At 32.6% G+C, this 19,354-nt stretch overlaps 1 protein-coding gene and 1 pseudogene across 1 annotated transcript; one reads left to right on the plus strand and one right to left on the minus strand.

Moving 5' to 3' along the window:
• Positions 1 to 914: 914 nt before the first annotated feature.
• Positions 915 to 3,091, minus strand: LOC114389253 (syntaxin-related protein KNOLLE-like). Its single transcript, XM_028349886.1, has 3 exons — positions 2,999 to 3,091; positions 2,362 to 2,911; positions 915 to 1,559 (listed from the first exon to the last, which is right to left on the minus strand). The coding sequence occupies exons 2-3, from the start codon at positions 2,901 to 2,903 to the stop codon at positions 1,133 to 1,135; spliced, it is 969 nt and encodes a 322-aa protein (XP_028205687.1). The 5' UTR covers positions 2,904 to 2,911; positions 2,999 to 3,091; the 3' UTR covers positions 915 to 1,132.
• A 6,273-nt stretch (positions 3,092 to 9,364) lies between these two features.
• On the plus strand, positions 9,365 to 18,010 carry LOC114389961 (annotated as a pseudogene).
• The last annotated feature ends 1,344 nt before the right edge of the window (positions 18,011 to 19,354 follow it).

Genomic DNA, 19,354 nt, shown 5'->3' on the forward strand with positions numbered 1-19,354 from the left:
CGAGAAGGAGGCGCACTAAGCGTGCAACGCCAGAACAACACTCATTAAGGATGTATGGTGTACTTCAAATTTATCAATGCAAAAGGATTCCCTTTTAGGTTTCTTTCTATTCTATTATCTTTTCTGTTTTTATCTTACATATTTCATCTTATTATTCTTTTAGGGGTTAGATGCTCAAGAGAGGATAACTTTTAATTAAGATTTAAGGAGAATATGCATGTATCGGTTTTAGGGGTTAAACCCTCAAGAGAGGATAACCTTTAATAGAATAAGAAAAAATGATATCTTAATAAAATCATTGCTAGACATAAAATGATTACATTATGCCCATGCGTCAAAGCAAAGATCTAAAATATATTCTTCGATTAAGGCATGTTAGATCCTAACATTTTCATTCATTGAATTTTATCTTAATTATTCCGCTGTTTATTTACAAATATTAATTTTTATTCTGTACTCCAACCTGAAATTCATTATTCTTATATAAATTGAAAAAGTATTTAAAATAAGTACAACACGAAATTTCTTGAAAAATCGACACTCGACTTCTGAGTTTTTTTTAATTGGACAATTGGTACACTTCCCAATCCGTTAACAAATATACAAGGACTCTTACTATATATTCTATGAAATATATTCTAGTATGATCAAAATATTTTGAAGCAACTGAATGCAACATTTTTGTAGTTTTCAGTTAGATAGAGAACAATAGCATATAACCTGCCTAATATGTGCGTCATGATGTTTTCAATATTCATGTCTCACTGTAAGTCAGTCACGATCTTGTTTGTGCCTTTCCACTTCTCAAAACATTGGATAATTAAAAATGCAAGCGCAAGAGTAAAAAAGCACTTGCATAAGGTAGCATTAACAATTCAAAGTTTGATAGAAAAGATACAGAAATCACTAAAACATGATTCAATTATATTTCACTTTTGTTGCGAAGATAGAAAAATCACATGGTTAAGGTAACCTTAACAATTAAACAAATTTGCGGGAAAAAAAAAAAGATGAATCATCATCTCCCATCAAGCACTCTAAACACGATGAGTCAAGAAGAATCATCATCATCCAAACTCTCCAAATCCTTCCCTCCTCTCCTCCTCAAAGGCCTTCTTTAAAAAACAAAAACTCAAGAACTGCTTAAACTGGTGACAACAGGAATAACAATAAACAGAATAAGAATGAGCAACAGAATGATCCCAATGCACATCCACTTCCTGCTCTTCTTCTGGTACTCCTTTGCACTCTGGAGATTCTTGGTCCCATCCTTGACATAGTGAGAAGCATGCAGCACGTGATGCTCAATGTCATCCATCTTCTCACCCTGTGCCTCCACCATCACAGCCATGTCAAGAAACACCTGGTGCAGCTCCAGTAGACTCTTCTCCACCTCCTTGGCAGCATCATGCCTGTCCTGAATCTCAACCACTGTTTCCAGAACCTTCCCTCTCCCGTGTTCCTGTATGGCCTTCCCCAGAACCTCTTCCTCGTTCCCGTTGGCGATGATCTTCTCAATCACTTCCTCATCTGGGTGCTCCCCAGTCACTGTGAAGTACCTATTGAATTTCACATCATATCACACAAATTAATCAAACCATGATGCTGCATAAAAACCCAAATTAAGAACAGATAGGGATAAAACCAAACCCACAACAGATATATAAAAATCCAAATTAAGAACAGATAAGGATAAGACCAATCTCCCTCCTTTCTAAAAATATAAAAAGATACATATCAAATATATAAGTGCAGTTCTGAAAATTCAAATTAAGAAAGTATTTTAATTGAATTTTCATTACTTTCACAATTTAAGAGCAGCATTGAAAATTCCATGTCTTGTATGCAACAGTATTGAACTGAATTTTCACAACTTTCACAAATACTTAGTATAGGTGAAGTATCCAAGAATGTCATACGCAAACACAAATATGGATATGGCTATGCTTCTATGTCTCATATGCAAGTGTTGAATTGAATTTACAACTTTCACAAATACATAATGCAGATAAAGTATCCAAGAATATCAGTATCAGTGTCAGACCCTCCTCATGAAGCAAATTAAAGTATGGGTGCATCTTAGAAGGAAAGATAAAGAGTGTGTGAATAACCAAGTTAGTTGAATTGTTCGGATAGTACTACCCAAGTGCAATCATTGGAAGAAACAATTATTGGTCAGATTTACTTACTTTTTGACCAAATTCCATATTGTTCGGATAGTACTACCCAAGTGCTATCATTGACAGAAATAATTATTAGTCAGATTTTACTTACTTTTTGACCAAATTTCATATTAGTTAGGGTCTCTTTCCCAGATGAACCAGAGGGTTAAGACAAAAAAAAATGTGTGTAGATCATTACCTTCTCCCCACAGTATCCTTGTACTCACTCATCATCCTCTGCCTCAGCCCCTGAAACTCCATCATGAGCTCTTTCAGCTTCTTCCTGAGCCCATTGGTGACTGCAATCCGGGTCCGGTAGATCGCGGGCGTCCCCTCCTTGAGGCCGGAGAGGCGCCTGTTGGCAGCATTGGCGCGGTCCATCTCCTCTAGCTGGGCCCGGATCGCCCGGGCCTTCTTGAGCACAGCGACAATGTCCGCATTGATCCGGGCCCGGAGCACCTTGAGGGCCTCGGGCTTGTGCAAGGACTTGCTCTCCTCGTTGGCCTGCTGGAGGCGGCCGAGGATGTCACGGAGGGACCCCATCTCAGCCTTCACCTTCTCAGCCTCTTCGAGGAAGAGACCCATGTCGGTGTCCAAGTGTGTTGTGGAAGAGGTAAGTTCCACGTTGCGAGGAGTAGCAGAAGAAACAACAACACCAGCTTCCAAATCAACATCTTCTTTCATTGCAGCCTTCTTCAGGTCCACGTAGCTGGTGAAGGATTTGGTCATAAGATCGTTCATTTTGCTGTCTGCAAAGAAGAATGAAGATGAAATCAGAACACTTTGGATTAAAAATCAGAAATTGATGTTATAGTGACAGCAACTATGAATAATACCTTGAAGTGAAGAAGAAGAAAGAATAGAAAGTGAAGGGAATGTGATATATGAAAATTCGAAATGAAGGGAGTTTTTATGAGTTGGGAAAGAACCAAAAGGGTAACGGATAGTTTAATGAGAGAAAGTAGCCGTTGCGATTTATATTTTGACTTCCAACGGCTATTTTTCTTCTTTCTTTTCTAAATTTAAACTCCTCTTCAATTTCAATAAAAAAATCGTCAAAATGAAAAAAAAAAAAAGTTCCCATTTTATATATTTACTTTTAGTTTTGGAAAGTGGAGTTTTCTGATTGAATCTGGATTGGATCAAGGAAGAGAAAAAAATTGAGATGAAACGAATCTGATGAAAAGAGGACTTGTTAAATATTTAGATTCTAATTTAGGGGGGACATTTTTTTTTTCGGAGATTTCTCCTTGTTGATTCAATTTTATTTATTTTATTGAAAGTTATGATTTTCGTCTAAAAGCAGTTTTTTCGTGACCATGATCGAGGAGCATATATACCCACACAAGTATTTATTTTAAACAATTAAAATTTATAATTTTTTTTAACATATTAGAATTAAAATTTATACAATATTTTTTAATATTTAAATTACATTTTAGATTTATAATGAATAATTTATATTAGATTAAGGTTATTTTCAATTATTGATAATTTACTTAAAAAAATATAAAATTTAATTTAGAAATATAAATATGAAAAAAACATCACATTTAATATACATAGAATTTTAAGAAAAAAAAATGTTGAGTGGAGGAAGAAAATTCCTATTCCATTTGATTTATTGTTGTATGAATAACGGAAGCCGGCCCAAGAAAACATTGTATGAAATTATTGTTGCTACAGAATTCTATAAACGAAAGAAACATGTCAAAAACTTATTAAATTATATAGTGACAGTAGAATGTTAGTATGAAATTACTAATGGTAACATATTCAGTTAAAAGAATGGCGGCAGCCAACTAACAATAAAAATCATGAGCTTTATTATTGTATTCTTGTCTTTTTTTTCATTTTTTGCATTCTAGTGTATAGTTTCAAATAGTTAGTTCTGAATTGTGTTGGAAAACAATAATGAGTCTTGATCAATTCATTTGTGAAAATGTATGTATAGTTCAAACGAAAAAAGTATCACACCTAAAGTTGGGTCAAATTCTAATAGTTCACATGATCATATGAACCTGCGGTAAGTTATATTATGATGGTTATCAAACTCTTGAGTTAACTCGTTAACGCTTATGAGTTTACGAGTTCATTTGTCCTCTCGAGTTGACTCTTGAATAAATTCTTTTTTTAATAGACTTTACATAAACTTTATAAACTCTAAGTAAAGTCGATAGACTCTCGAGTTTATCACATTGTCAACGAGTTAACAAGTTAAAAAAATTATACCAAAATGTAAGTTATTTTTTATTGTTTTTTATCTGTTTAGCATTCAACATATCTTCATTTTATTCTCAAATACAAAATTTTCACCTTTAATAATATCAAACTCTTGTTCTCTAATAACATCTAACCTTCAATCAGAATTATCTACCCCTACTATAACCTCTATAAGTTATTGTCTAGTAATGATGTATTATTAGTAGACTTGGTTATTTAAATATTTTGAATTTTATGATTTACTATTTTGCTTTATTATATTGTTGAAATGTTTAATTAGTATGCTATTTATAAATATTTTGTTATTATTTTTATATGAAGTAGACTCTTACAAGTCTACGAGTTAAGTTTATGAGTCAAGTCTATGAAATTCTCAGGAGTATATGTAAACTCTCGAATTTGATAATTTTGTATATTCTAAGGGTTGCTTCCCTGTAAGTTATATTAAATTCACACCATTGATTTTAGGTCTCAAATAGGGGTGAGAATAGGTTAGACCAGGTCAGGCTTTAAAAGGCCTAAGCCTAGCCTACGATGAATTTTTGAAGCCTGAGTCTGGCCTATAGCCTATCAAAGACTTTTATTTTGGCTCAGTCTGACTTTTTTAAAAGTTTAGCCTGACCTGATAGCCTTTTTGAAAGTCTTCTTCATGATAAATATTTAATATTCCTTTGCTTTAAAGCAGGAACGTAATGGGAAAGTTAAGAAGAAAAGGAAAGTCAATAAAAATAATGAAGAATATAAAGGGGCACATGACTCAAGCAGTAATGTGTAATCAAAACAGTAATGTGTAATAAAAAAAATTAATTGTACCCAAAAAATAATATATATATATATATATATATATATATATATATATATATATATATATATATAGACCGACCTATCAGACTTATAAGACTTTTTAATAAACCTAAGCCTGATCTATTTAATTTAATAGACTTTTAAAAAAGTCTGAGCCTAGCCTTTTAATTAAATAGATCCAGGCCAGACTTTATACAGACTAGGTCGTAGGTCCCTGTAGACCGACCTGACCTATTCTCATCCCTAATCTCAAATATAATGCCGCTGAAAATGGCAATTCATGACACCTTCTTGTGCTATATTGGTGTCATAGGTAGGTGAGAAATTGGTCTCCAAATCACACACATTAAGTATTAGGAGCTGGTTTGGAGATTTCATGGCATGTGGCAAATTAAATTAAATTAAGCTCTTTTATATTTAAGTATTCGACGATCAAAATATAAACATGTATTATATATAAAAAAAAAGTAGACACATCGTTTCATTTAAAATTATATATTTTCTTACATTCAGCAAATAAATCTCACATTGACATCATATTTTTTTTAATTCAATTTGATTTGACTTTTTCTTTTCTTATCTCCATTGTATTTATATTCATTTAATCTATCTCTATCACGGTTAGGTTTTACAAATTTGAATAAACTTAAAAGAACGTCATCACATTTTTGTAACTTTAATTTAGTTATATATTTTATAATTTAATTTAATTATATTTTTCTCTCAAAGAAAAGAAAATGTTTTAGTTTGATAAGTATCATCAACAATATATCATTTTATATTAATATACTAATATTTAATTTAATTTAATTCATTTATAATTTAAATTTTAGTTTGTGTCCCTTATTTTGTTAAAGAAAAAGAAATATTTTAAGTCTTTTTTTTATAGATCAATTAAATGTTAATATGTTTTAGGGAACTAAAAATATGTTTAGTATGGACTTATGAAAATAATATATAAAAAAAGAAACTAATAACTAATATAATAATATTTTTTAATCTCATGTTTTTATCTTAATTTGAATAAAAAGAGACGTCAAATAAAATAATAATTTTAATTTAATTATAAAAATAACATGATAATATAAAAAATTATTATATGACTCACCAAAAATGATCAATTAAATTCCTTCACGGATTAGTCATCTATGAAATTAATGATACTCTATACCATGATAAAAAAAAAAAAAAAACTATACACCACACTAAAAGTGAACATATAATTGTTGAGTTGATTGGTTTATCTCATGCTTCACCCCTAGCCAAATGAGTATACTAATTCAGTGTGTATTTAAAAGGACGACATCATCAATGTTGACATCTTCATTTTTTTGTATTTAGTTTGGGTTGTTTACCAACATAGGATGTGGTTATGCCATGCACATAATTGTTGCAGGCAGGTTGCAAGTTTCTTATATTTATATTTGCCACCATGCATCTATTCATGAAATGATAAACTCTCATGAGCACTGTTCAAAATTTCCAAAAGAAAAAAGTAGGTTGCATCTTTTTACTTATTAAGTCAACAGTATTCTGTCCATTTTAATATTCTAACAAAATATTTTAAGCATAAAAAATGTAAAAATGAGAAGCAAAATTAAAATAACTTAGTATTTTTGTAATTACAAGTAAAAATAAATAAAAATATCTTCTAAAAAAGGGCCTTAAAAAATGTTCGGTTGCAATTCGGAGAAGTTTAGTATGGTCTAAAATGATTCAGTCCAGTTCACTACACTTACAAAAAGTTTAGTTTGGTTAACCCAAATTATTTTGCAGTTCAATTCAATTTGGACGAACCACATTTATAATTTGAAACTGTTTCCTATAGCTGGGTTTAGTCCAGTTCAAATTGAACTACCCTAGTCATAACATCATTAAACCTAAAAGAAAGAACAAAATAAAAAATAAGCAAATTGCTCAAATTAGGTCCCTTTTAGAAACTAATTCCCAAAAGGGGCTGTTTTAAAACTTTTTTCAGGGGGTCTGTTTCTGAAGGGGACTCGCCAGTGGAGTTGGCGAGTTGGACACGTGGCGGCGCCTGGTGGACTCGCCAGTGGAGTTGGCGAGTTGCCAAGAGATTCTTCATTCAATTTCGAGCATTTTGACATATTATGGGCCTCAAACGGATATTCCTATCAAAAGTTATACCCGTTTGAAGTTAAAAAAAAAATTTCCGTAAAAAAGCATTTCGCTAATACGAAATTTTTTTTTTTAACTTCAAACGGGTATAACTTTTGATAGGAATATCCGTTTGAGGCCCATAATATGTCAAAATGCTCGAAATTGAATGAAGAATCTCTTGGCAACTCGCCAACTCCACTGGCGAGTCCACCAGGCGCCGCCACGTGTCCAACTCGCCAACTCCACGGGTGAGTCCCCTTCAGAAACAGACCCCCCTGGAAAAAGTTTTAAAACAGCCCCCTTTTGGGAATTAGTTTCTAAAAGGGACCTAATTTGAGCAATTTGTCTAAAAAATACTTAGCAAACTTTGTCAAGGCATGCATCTGCCACTTGGTTTGCTTCCTTCAGAACATGAGACCACGTTAAGTGACCCTCCGACTTGAAAATCTCAGTAATACTATTGAATAAATCTTTTCAAGATTGGGCTCACATTCGTGATTTGACTCATTTATGCAGGTGTTTTACTTCTTTGCGGCATATTACTAACTCTTTAATTAGGGACATATCCACATCAGGTATTCAAGGAAAATTTCATTGTCTGACTATAGCAATTACAGTCTACAGCATCTGACTGTCTAGGAACAAGCTGATTTTTGAAAATTATTAATTTTCTGTAATAGAGGTTATTAGGAAGATTAAATTTCTTATGTATAGACAAACACACTTGCTGTATTTGTTTTAACATCTTGATATACGCCTTCTTGTATTAGGGTGACTTTTGATTTTCTCTAGTTGTCGGGTATACCTCGTTTATTGTTGTATCATTTTGAATTTAATATAATTTATATTTTTCCCCCAAAAAAAATAAAGATGAAAATTACAACAATCCAATTGCGAATTAAATTAATAGCTACTTTAGTGTTAGATTCAATAGTGAACTCCTCTTGAATCCCCAACTCCATGCCAAATCAATGCAAATGTATATAACCCACAATTCTGCATAATTGATAGAGCATAATCCAAGGTCAACAACAAAACAATACAAAACAATCCCCAAATGGTTCCTAAAAACACCACAAGCTGTAGCTTTCTTAGTGTTCAAATTAACTGAACCAGTTATAGTTTTCTTAGTGCTCGAACTAAAAAGCATCTATCTTATATCACAATTTAGATTATGTATTATAAATAAATAAAACCATAATTATATATATTAAAATATTTATTTTTCCTAATGTTTAATTATTTAAAATTTACATACTAAAAATATTTGGTTATTATAAGTTTTAATTATATAAAAAGAGTTTAATTTCTATATACTCTCAACATAAAAATTTTACGCTGTAAAAAAACATAAAAAGTTTTACCTTCAAGCAATATTTACGTGAGACACTAATTTAAGGTTGGATGATTCAATCATAGTCCAATCGATATTAATAAAATAATTAAAAATAACAATTAAATAAATAAAATATCACAACTTTATATCACTAAAAGCTAAAATAAAATACCATTTCATACCTATTTGTAATATTTATTAAAAAACTAAAAATAAATCTAAATAAGTTTTTATTCTAAAAATATTTTAGATTAAAATTAAAAATAGAAAATAATGTTTTAAGAAATATTTTTTAGGAAAATTTGTTTAAAATAATTTTTTTCACCCTTTTTTATATTGGTTTTCACTTATTATGGACCGGTTTTATTGATCTCACTATTTTTGAAATAGTCGATTTTTTTAGAGTTAATGAACTCATTATAGTTGATACGACTAAAATTAATTTTTTTAGACTGGCTCCTGATTTGACGGATTCCAATTATTTTTTTTCAGCAATCATTCAAAAATTATTATAGTTGATACGACTAAAATCAAGAAAAAAAAATTTGTGATGTGAAAATTAATATCTATTTGTAAATAAATAAATAAAAAATTAACCTATTTCACACAAGTACAACTGCTTCTGTTTTTTTACTTTTGTTGTTTTATGAAACTGATAAACATAATCTTTCTTAGCCTATTGTGGCACTTTTATTGCTCACTCTATCTCCATCCAAAACACAATCTTTTTACTCACTCTGTTGGTTTTTATTTTTTCTCTCTCTCAAGAAGTAGAAAAGGAAGAGATCCAACAAGAAAAGAAAAAGAAGAAACTTTGCTGATAATTCCAGTGTTGTGATACAAAAGAGAGAAGAAAAACAAGATGGCTAGTGCTATAAAAGCTGCCATTGGAGATTTGGTGTTGACTTTTCTGTGGGTCTTCTTCTCTTCCATGTTGGGATTGGTCACCAACGCCATAACAACAGCGCTTGATCTTCATCACGTGTCTTACAACGGTTTTGATTACCCTTCTGCTGTGATCATCACTTCGCTCATCTTTATCCTCGTTACCATCTTCACGTTCGTTGGCAATGCCTTGGGTGGCGCCAGCTTCAACCCCACCGGCAATGCTTCCTCATACGCTGTCGGGCTCGGCTCCGACACCCTCTTCTCTATGGCTCTACGGTTCCCTGCTCAGGTTAGGTTTGTTCGTGATGTTGGAAGGTTTTAAATGGCAGTCGCTGTCGCCGTCTCTATCGTAGAGACCGAAATTTCGGTCGCTGTTTAAGGTTTTTGTGGACTGTGGTCATTTGCGACCACGTTGGCCGCATTTGTCTGGTATTTTTTCTTGCTTCCGCAGTTTGTTAGTTATGTCAAAGGTTTTAAACTGCAGTTGCTGTGCGGTTTCTAGCCATGACACTGCAAGAAAAGGTTTTAAAAAACGGTTGAGGATTATAGTTTTGGTTGCAGTGTCAAGGTTTTTGGAGTGATTGTGACTGCATTAGCTGCATTTGTTTACAATACCCTATAACATCAAGGATTGTTGTTACCACAACAGTGACTGCAATTTTAAATATGGGGCAAGACTTTGTGGACCAAGGTTTTAAATTGCTGTCTCAGGTTGCAGTTTTGTGGCATTCCTTGATATTGCAGGAAATTACAAACAAATGTGGTGAATGCGACCACGATTGTGGTCGCATTCGCTGGAGACCTTAAAAATATATCGTGGACAAGACATTGTGGACCAAGGTTTTAAATTGCAGTCACAGTCACAGTTTTGTCATATTCTCTGTTATTGTAGGATATTGTGGATAAAGGAGGTGAATGCGGTAACAATTGTGGTCGCATTGCCAAAGACCTCAAAAACCTTGACATTACTACTGAAATTGCATGGACTGTTTTAAAAACTTGTTGCGGATAAATATGGATGATGTGGCCGTGAATGACCCTAAAAACCTTGATTTTACTGCCAAAATCATGTTTGCAGACTGAATTTTAAAACCTTGGTTATGTTATGGCTCCTTCTGTGCCAAAACAATTTTATTTGAGCATTTTTGGAGATATTTTTGAATTGAGGTGAATTGATGAGTGTTTGTGGTGGTGGTGTTACACAGGCACTGGGTTCAGTGGGTGGTGTTCTGGCTGTTATGGAGGTTATGCCACCAAAATACAGGCACTTGATTGGAGGGCCTTCTTTGAAGGTTAGCTTGCATACCGGAGCTATTGCAGAGGGGGTGCTGACGTTTGTAATCACCTTTGTTGTTCTACTTATCATGATCAGGGGTCCTCGTAGTGAGGCCGTGAAGACTTTGTTGATGGCAATCTCAACTGTGGTTTTGATCACTGCTGGTTCTGCTTACACGGGACCAGCAATGAATCCTGCCTTTGTGAGTCATTACTATACATCTCAATTAATACATTTATTGGTGTTTAATTGTGTTTTATCTTTCTGATTTCCTCTATATCTAAAATCGTATAATTCAACATGCTTTCAGAGTGGTACATCCTTTGTGATCTATCCTGTCACTACTCCACTGCCAAGCACCCAGAAATTCAGATTTCTACTTTAATTTGATGGTTTTTCCTTCAAATTGTTTCCAATTCTGTGTCAACCCTCTTACATCTTCTGCCGTTTTAACTCCCTTCCACTTTATTATTTCCTTCCTATAAGTTGGTCTTCTTCTATCAGTGTTCTTCATTTTGATCACCTCTTTCTCCCATCTTAGCTTCTACTGTGCCTTTTATCAGCATGTTAAGACAATTTTTTCAGCTTCCATGTCTCACTCCTCCTTCCATTAGTCTTTGGTCGTGTTCTTTGATTTCAGTCTCAAATTATATAGCTTTGATTTCTTTTATTTAAAAGAATTTTTTGTAGCAACTAGCAAGCCTAAAAGCTTGAGGGGGAGTGTTAGAATTAGTTTCCCTATTTCCTCTATCTTATCATGATTTATTTCTCTAATTAGTTAATATTATGATTAGTATAAATAAAGGTTAGTAGTGCTCCAGGTTTTATGAACAAATCAACGCATGCAATGCATCTCAATTAATATAAATTAGTGTTTCATTTCTTTTATCTCTCTTCCTCTCTTGACACCTAAAATCATATAATGTCAGCAATTACTTTTTTGCCTTTGCCATTTATTATCATTGATTTCCTTGTCTTAATTATATGTGTTGTGTGCACCAGTTTTAGCACACCATATCATCTAAACTTTGAAGGAAGCCTGATTTCTCTTCTTTCTTTTATTCTTTTTATAGTAGATTCTGATATGCACCTCAAGTTTGAAATTTTGTGTTGTCAATCTTTTTCAGCAAATTGGGATTTCTGGAATTTAACTTTTACCTTTTGTTGTGGTATACTGCTATTATGTGGTATGGTGTGTGCAGTCATGTTGGAAGATTGCATAGCTTGTAGTTCCTTTTCTTTTGGTTACTAGCTCCAAATAAGGATTTTTCTACTGATATTTTATACCCATCTGATATGATTTTTTTCCCTGGCTCTCCTGTGTGACAATACTTTTTAGTATTTTTCACATTTTGTACTGTATTTTTCATGATAATTGTTATTGAACATCTTAACAATTCTCATATTTTGCCAAAGTTGGTTTTGAATCTTGAACAATGGAATGCCATCCTTTTATCTATATGTTAATGCATACAAAATAAGTGGAATACTAACGTAAGTTATTTGAAATTGATAGAACCAAGATCAGCTGTAGCTGTGGTGTTTCTACTTATAAAGTGAAGTAGCTGTTGTCATTATCTTCATGTCTCTTTAGTCTTTATTCATCATTAAAATCACTACATTTAACCTAAGATGTCGCCTCTTTCATTCTTCCTCTGATGTATTCTTGTTTTCATCTAATTGCGTTGTATGTCAAGCTGCATCTTGTTTCTGCTAATAAAATTATCAGTGTATACACTTGTTCCAATGCAAAATTATAATACATTTGTGAATATTAAGTGCCAGTATGCCACAAAACTTTATGTTTGGGAAATTTCATGGTTGATTTCAATTTCATATTAAATTTGACAAGTGAGAACTATGGAAGGAGTGTCATAGAGTATTCATGTTAAATAAATGTCTGATGTCTGTCCTCTGTGTGTGAAAGCACTTTTGAGCAATTTTACATAAAACCTTCTAAATTTATAGGAAATATCTTCCTTTATCACTTTACCATAACCATCCTTCCCTTGCCTATCAGTTTAAGGTATGGAGATTCAGGATGTACAATTGTACATGAGTTAACGTTAAGTGTAGATAATCCTAGGATCAGGTATCTCTTAGGGATGAAAAGAGAGGAAAATTGAGTACTTCGAACTTATTTGGAGTTACTATGTGATGATTAGTTCAAAGTTTAGTGACTTTAGTTCCATTTTTCATTTTATTTTCTTGTATATTTGTCTGACCTTAATGCACCAGTACCTCTGGCTCTAAGGGCACTCCTCCATTTTAGGTTTGGTTTTGACTGTACTTTTTCATCCATTAAAGTTTGGTACTTACAGCAATTTCTCATCCACTTCACATCCTCTTTTATTGATATATATGAATATGGTGCTGTGAATTTGAAATCTACCGGCCATTTCACTCCTAAATAGTTATAAATTGATATATACTGTTGATGATAGAGCATTATCAAGTATGAACTGTCAACCTTCTTTTTTTTTTCTTCCTTGCCCGGTATACTGGGAGATCAAGAATTCTTACTCACCTTCATTTTGATTGGTTATGATTACTTGTTCAGCAAACATCTAATTGCTCACAACTCCTAAATATCATTTAATTGAGGGTAATCAACATGGCTGATCACTTTCCTGTAAATGTACCTGGAATAGTTAAACTGCCAAAGTGTGCTATATTCCTTTGTCACCCTTCTGTAAATTACATTTCATGGTAGGCTGCTTTATAAAAATTTGTAATGTGTTTAAACAAACATTACCGTTGTTTCGTTTGCCTAGACGAGGTGGAGTTGGTTGTATCTGCACTGAACACTAGTCACCAAAAACTAGACATCTACAGAACATGGACCAACCGCAAATGGTTCAGTTATTTTTGCAGTTCACAATTTTGAAACAAAAGAAAATGACTAATTAGATGCATGTTCTTTCCATTCTATCCTTTCATGTTGTTTTTTATAATCCTGAATCTTTCTGACCATTTTTTGTTTTTGGTCAGTAACATAAGATATTAATGTAATGTTGTGAGTCATATATGCATGATGAATAACTCAATGATTGGTATTATTTTCAGGCATTTGGTTGGGCATACTTTGAAAACTGGCACAACACATGGGACCAATTCTATGTATACTGGATTTGCCCCTTCTTTGGAGCAATACTGGCTGCATGGCTGTTCCGTATTGTCTTTCCCCCAAGAGTGGTAAAGCAGAAGAAAGCCTGAAGAGGCATAGTAGATATGGTTCATGTGCAGGTGTTAAGCATCAATGCTAGTACACTAATAACTCTTTTTCTGTTTTTGCATAGACCCTTTTCTATTTACTATTTTTTTTATCATCTTTGTAACTTGTTCATTCCCCTCTATTCGGCTGTTGTTTTGTACTCTAGCTTCAGCTTATAGTAGAACAATTCTTTTATGATTAATATAAATTCGAAGCATGTTTCACATAATTTATATATATGTGTGTGTGTATATATATATATATATAGTAGGAGGTAAACAAAATTTTCTTCATAAAAGTAACAGTGACATTGTGTGTCTGTTTACTTACTATTTCTTGCGGAGTATAAAACTGAAAGGTGTCTTTGAGACAATGGATAAAGCTAAAAAGTCTCGTAATTATTTGTGGCCGCTGATCGCAAATAAAACTGAAATTACTATTATCCACGTATGAGGAGAAAAACAATAGTTGTCTAATGTTTCAGATTCTATGTTCGATCAAAGATATGCAGCTATTAGTTTTAAGGATATTAAGTAAAAGGTTTAATCGTATTTTTTATTCTAAAGTTTCACTTGCAAATTTTGCCCCTCAATTTACAAAATATTGTGAATTTTACCCCCACAAAAGTCACCACAATTAAAACATTTTGTGGTGATTTTTCTTTTAAACTGCCACAGTTCTAATAATTTTGTGACAATTGTTTCATTAATTGTGGTAGTTTTTGTAAATTGAGACAAAAATTGTAGAAAATGTTTATGGAAGACGAAAAAAAGTGTAATTAAGCCTAAATAAAATATAAAATTAGATATTTATAATAAAGACTAATAATCTTTTATGTTGTGTTTAGTTGAGGGGAGGAAGAGAAATCAAGATGGTTGCGGTCACCAGTCACAGTTTCATCACATTCCTTGATGTTGCGGAAAATTGCAAACAAACGCTGCTAGAATCGTGGTTGCAGTTGTAGATACTCCAAAAACCTTGATGTTGAGGCCAAAAACATGGTCATGGACCTCTTTTTTTAAAACTTTGATCATGGTTCTTTGTGGTGTGAACATTTTTATGGTGTTGCATATTAAACCTGGTTAGAGTGCTTATGCACAGAATCCACAACAGACCGCTGAATCTTTGATTTCCCTATTGGACAAAGCAGAGAGTGTTGTTCCTCGGGAGTTTCGGCCAAAGACACCAGTTGGAGTTGGGGTGTGTGTCGTTTTTTGCTTGCTGCATCTTGTCTCATGTTGAATACTTTTAGCATATAGTAGCCATACTCGACATTTTAAACTTGTGTTTTGTTTCTAGGATTTGTGAATATAAGGTTCGGGATTTGCTTAAGCAAAGAAGCACTCTAAAATCTGAGCTTGATGCAGTAACAGTGCTGGATGGAACACAAGAAGGTGCTTTTCAATGGGTATGCTTTATGAACATATTACTCATTATTTATAACTTCTGAACAAAGACTAGAGGAGAATTGGCAAATGACAAGCTTTTAGTGATACCGAATGGATAGTTACAACAATGCATTGTCTCTAAAGAGCAATTCAATCTCTTTGATAATATGAAAAGTGGGGGAAATTTCCCAATTAGAATAAATGCTTAACTCACTGAAAGTTTAACTCTAAGGTTGTCTGTAAGAATTAAATTTTCCATCTAGTGGGATAATGCTTCGTTGTTGTAACAAGACATTGCTCTTTACTTTATGGAGAGTTAGATTTAATTGCTTATTTGGCCATTAGTGATATGGCAGTTAGACGTACAATGAGTATTAATTATAGTGATTGTAGTACTATTTTATTGTGAAAAAAACCGTTAATAACAGACATGCCTCATCAGCTAATTTTAAATGGGTTATGTGGTTGGAAATACAATCTAAAATAGTTAAAGAATGCTAATCTTTGGGACCCTGGAAAGCTTGAGTTCTAACCTGTGATTTCAAGTTCTTGATATACAAAAGATCTGTTCAGATACCATTTCCTAGCAACTAAAATTATACACTGCTAGAAAACATTTGCATGATTCAAAAGTGGGCTAATTTTTTTTAATGGAAACTGTAAGCATAATGGGAAATTAACATGTTGTGTACTCTCTCCTCTACAGTATTTTGTTAGTCTTACATTGCCTTTTGTTTTATTTTAGGTGACTATTCCTTATCTACTGGGAAAATTGGGAAAAGATTTTTCAGAGACTGTTGGGGTAGTTGATCTTGGAGGTGGATCTGTTCAGATGGCATATGCCATCTCATAGACAGTTGCTGCCAAGGCTCCAAAAGTATCACTTGGAGAGGACCAATATGCCAAGGGATGTTCCTAAGGGGAAGGAAATATTACCTCTATATGTTCACAGGTTTTTCTTCTTGCTCTTGACATGCCATTCTGAGATGTTATGGTTTCTGGGAGCAGGGAGCGTTCAATTCTGTAGTCTTTATCCGTATAGATAGGTATTCTGCAATACAATTCCATCTTCATGGTCAATAGGTTTTAGCATTTTGCTTTCAGTTACTTGGGCTACGGTTTACTAGCAGCTCGTGCGAAGATTTTAAAGGTTTCGGATGATTCTTGAAACCCTTGCATCTTAGATGACTATAATGGTAAATATTACTTTGGCTTTCTGCATGCTTGGTTCTATTTTCAAGCCAATAATAAGTTTTATTTTAAAACATTTTCAGGTTCTTACATTTATGGAGGAAAGTCATATAAGGCTTCATCCACCCCTTCTGGTGCAAGCTTGAATGAATGCAAAAGCATAGCTCTCAAGGCTCTCAAGGTTAATGGGTCAAATGTACACATACGAAGTGCACTTTTGGGGGGATATGGAATGGTGGTGGGGGTGATGAACAGAAAAACCTTTTTGTTGCCTCATTTTTCTTTGACCGGGCAGCTGAGGTATTTATTATTTTATTCAACCTTGGACCAAATACTGATACTAATGCCTTCATTTAATTCAACTTTGCCATACTAATCATGTTATTTATTCATATAGGCTGGTTTTGCCGATCCAAACTTACAAGTTGTGAAGGTTTGTCCTGTGGATTTTGAAGCTTGCAAGCTTGTAAAACAAAACTTGAAGATGCCAAATCCACTTATCAACGTGTTGAGGAAGGGAACCTTCCATATTTATGCATGGATCTCGTATACCAATATACATTGCTTGTTGGATTTGGTAGGTTTTATACTAGTGTCACAACAGCTGTGCATGATAATCATGTTTCTACTATTGGATCTAGAACATTAATCTAGCATACATCAAGCAATGAAAACTTGAATCACACACACAAACTCACCAAAAAACTCACCAAGAAAAATGGAGAAGATGAGCAAGAAAGAGATGAAGGAAAAACAGAATAACGGAAATTGCATATTTTGCGGAAACGGAAAAGTGTTTATCTCATAACAAATGCTCCCCTATATTGTGAAATTACACTTATTCCCCTACTTATACTGATAGACAAAATTACCCCTTTTCCTAATATCTACAAAATCTTGAGTAATGGTATTATCTTCCTGCACTGACTGGATTCATCTGTTGGCAGGTCTAGATCCATGGCAACAGATTATTACATTAGTGAAGAAAGTTAGATATCACGATGCTTTTGTTGAAGCTGCATGGTCCCTAGGCAGCACCATAGAAGCTGTATCATCTACATAATGACACCAGATAATTAATTACTCACCTGAAATCTTCGGATGAGTTCTATCACAAGTTCTTTTGAGGTGAAGCTGCCTCCATTCATGATGATCAGAAAATTGCTATCATGACAAATTGGAATTAGATATTGGGGCTACATTTCAAGAATATCAAGAGATAGCTTCATTATTTTTCATTTGTAACTATTTTACAAAAATATCTGATTGACAGCTTTGGAAGACCGATTCAATTCATTTTGTTGATCTATATTTTTTGTAGTCTTTAGAGATGAACATAACGGTGATGATGGTAGCATTCCTTTTTTTTATTCATTCCTGATAGTAAATTCCTCTTTTCATTCTTATTTCTTGCCCAGACTTGGCATGCTCTTGGAAAAGCCTATTGGATCTTACTGAAAGATAGGTTGCCACAAAAGTTGAACCTGAAAACTGGAAGGGACCTAAAGAAATAAGCTTGCAACTTTCAAATGTTTGGTGTAACTACTCCTTTCTGACCAAAATTATTGACGTCTAAGATTAATAAACACAGTTTAAGAAATATTTAATATTAGTCATAAACTACATACTCCTGCTTAGTCTAAAATATTCTCGTTTAATGTCTATGGTGGGAGAAGTTGTTGAATAGATCATAATTATCCAAGTCATATTAAACAGGGATATATGTGGAAAAAAAAATTAATGAGGTTGAAATATGTAAAATATCAATAATTTTAAAGAAAAAATACTAAAACATCAACGTTTTTGGTATAAAGGGAGAATTATTTTCATCCCTTATCAAACTCGTAATTAATTTGTTGGAACAATGTTAAGGGACTACATGTCTTACCTTGTCATTCTTTTTTGTATTCATTCGATTCCAAAATAACCTTTAAAGTTATGGCACCCAAATTAAGAAATACTTAGTTGTTATAAATTTAGACTAAAATATTCTCATTTTTTCAATTATTATGTCATAAATTGATATAAACTATTATGTCACAAAAAATACTAATTGTTTATACTCATATATAAGTAAAAAAAAAAACAATATTGTATGTTGTATTTAAATATAAACAAATCTAACTAATTTTATCGTATTTAATGTTATCATTCTTAAAACAATCTTCATTTAATTCTAATTTTATTTTCAATCACTCATTTTTATTTATGATAACAAGTTCCAATAAATGATATTTTAAAAATAATTTTTTTTATTTGAGATTAAGAAAATTAAATAATGTCAACATAATTTTCTTAATTAATATGTAATTAATTATTTTTGTTTATATATGAGTTTTAAAAGAATACATCACAATCTTCCTAGTTAGTCCTCCCTCGGTTCTTAAACTATAAATGTTTTATCATTTTAATTTTGTTCCAAAACTATTGATGTTTTACAAATTCAAGACAAAATTCATAACTTTTTTTAAACTATACCCTTCTTTATAAGTACTAATGCATTGGAAAAAAAAATTATTACTAACCAATTTAAACATCAATACCCAAGCCACTAGCTAACCACCCATCAATGAGAATGTTAGTTAATATAGTTTTTAGACTTTTCACTATTCAAATTTTGATGGTTAATGATAGTTTCAAAAATATGATTAAATAAGAATATTTTGGTAAAAAAAATATCAATTAATAATGTCTTAATAGATGGTGCACTAATCTTAAACATATATTTCTATAATTTTGAAACCAAGAGAG

This window comes from Glycine soja, chromosome 16 (genome assembly GCF_004193775.1).
Source record: "Glycine soja cultivar W05 chromosome 16, ASM419377v2, whole genome shotgun sequence".
Taxonomy (NCBI): Eukaryota; Viridiplantae; Streptophyta; class Magnoliopsida; order Fabales; family Fabaceae; genus Glycine; species Glycine soja.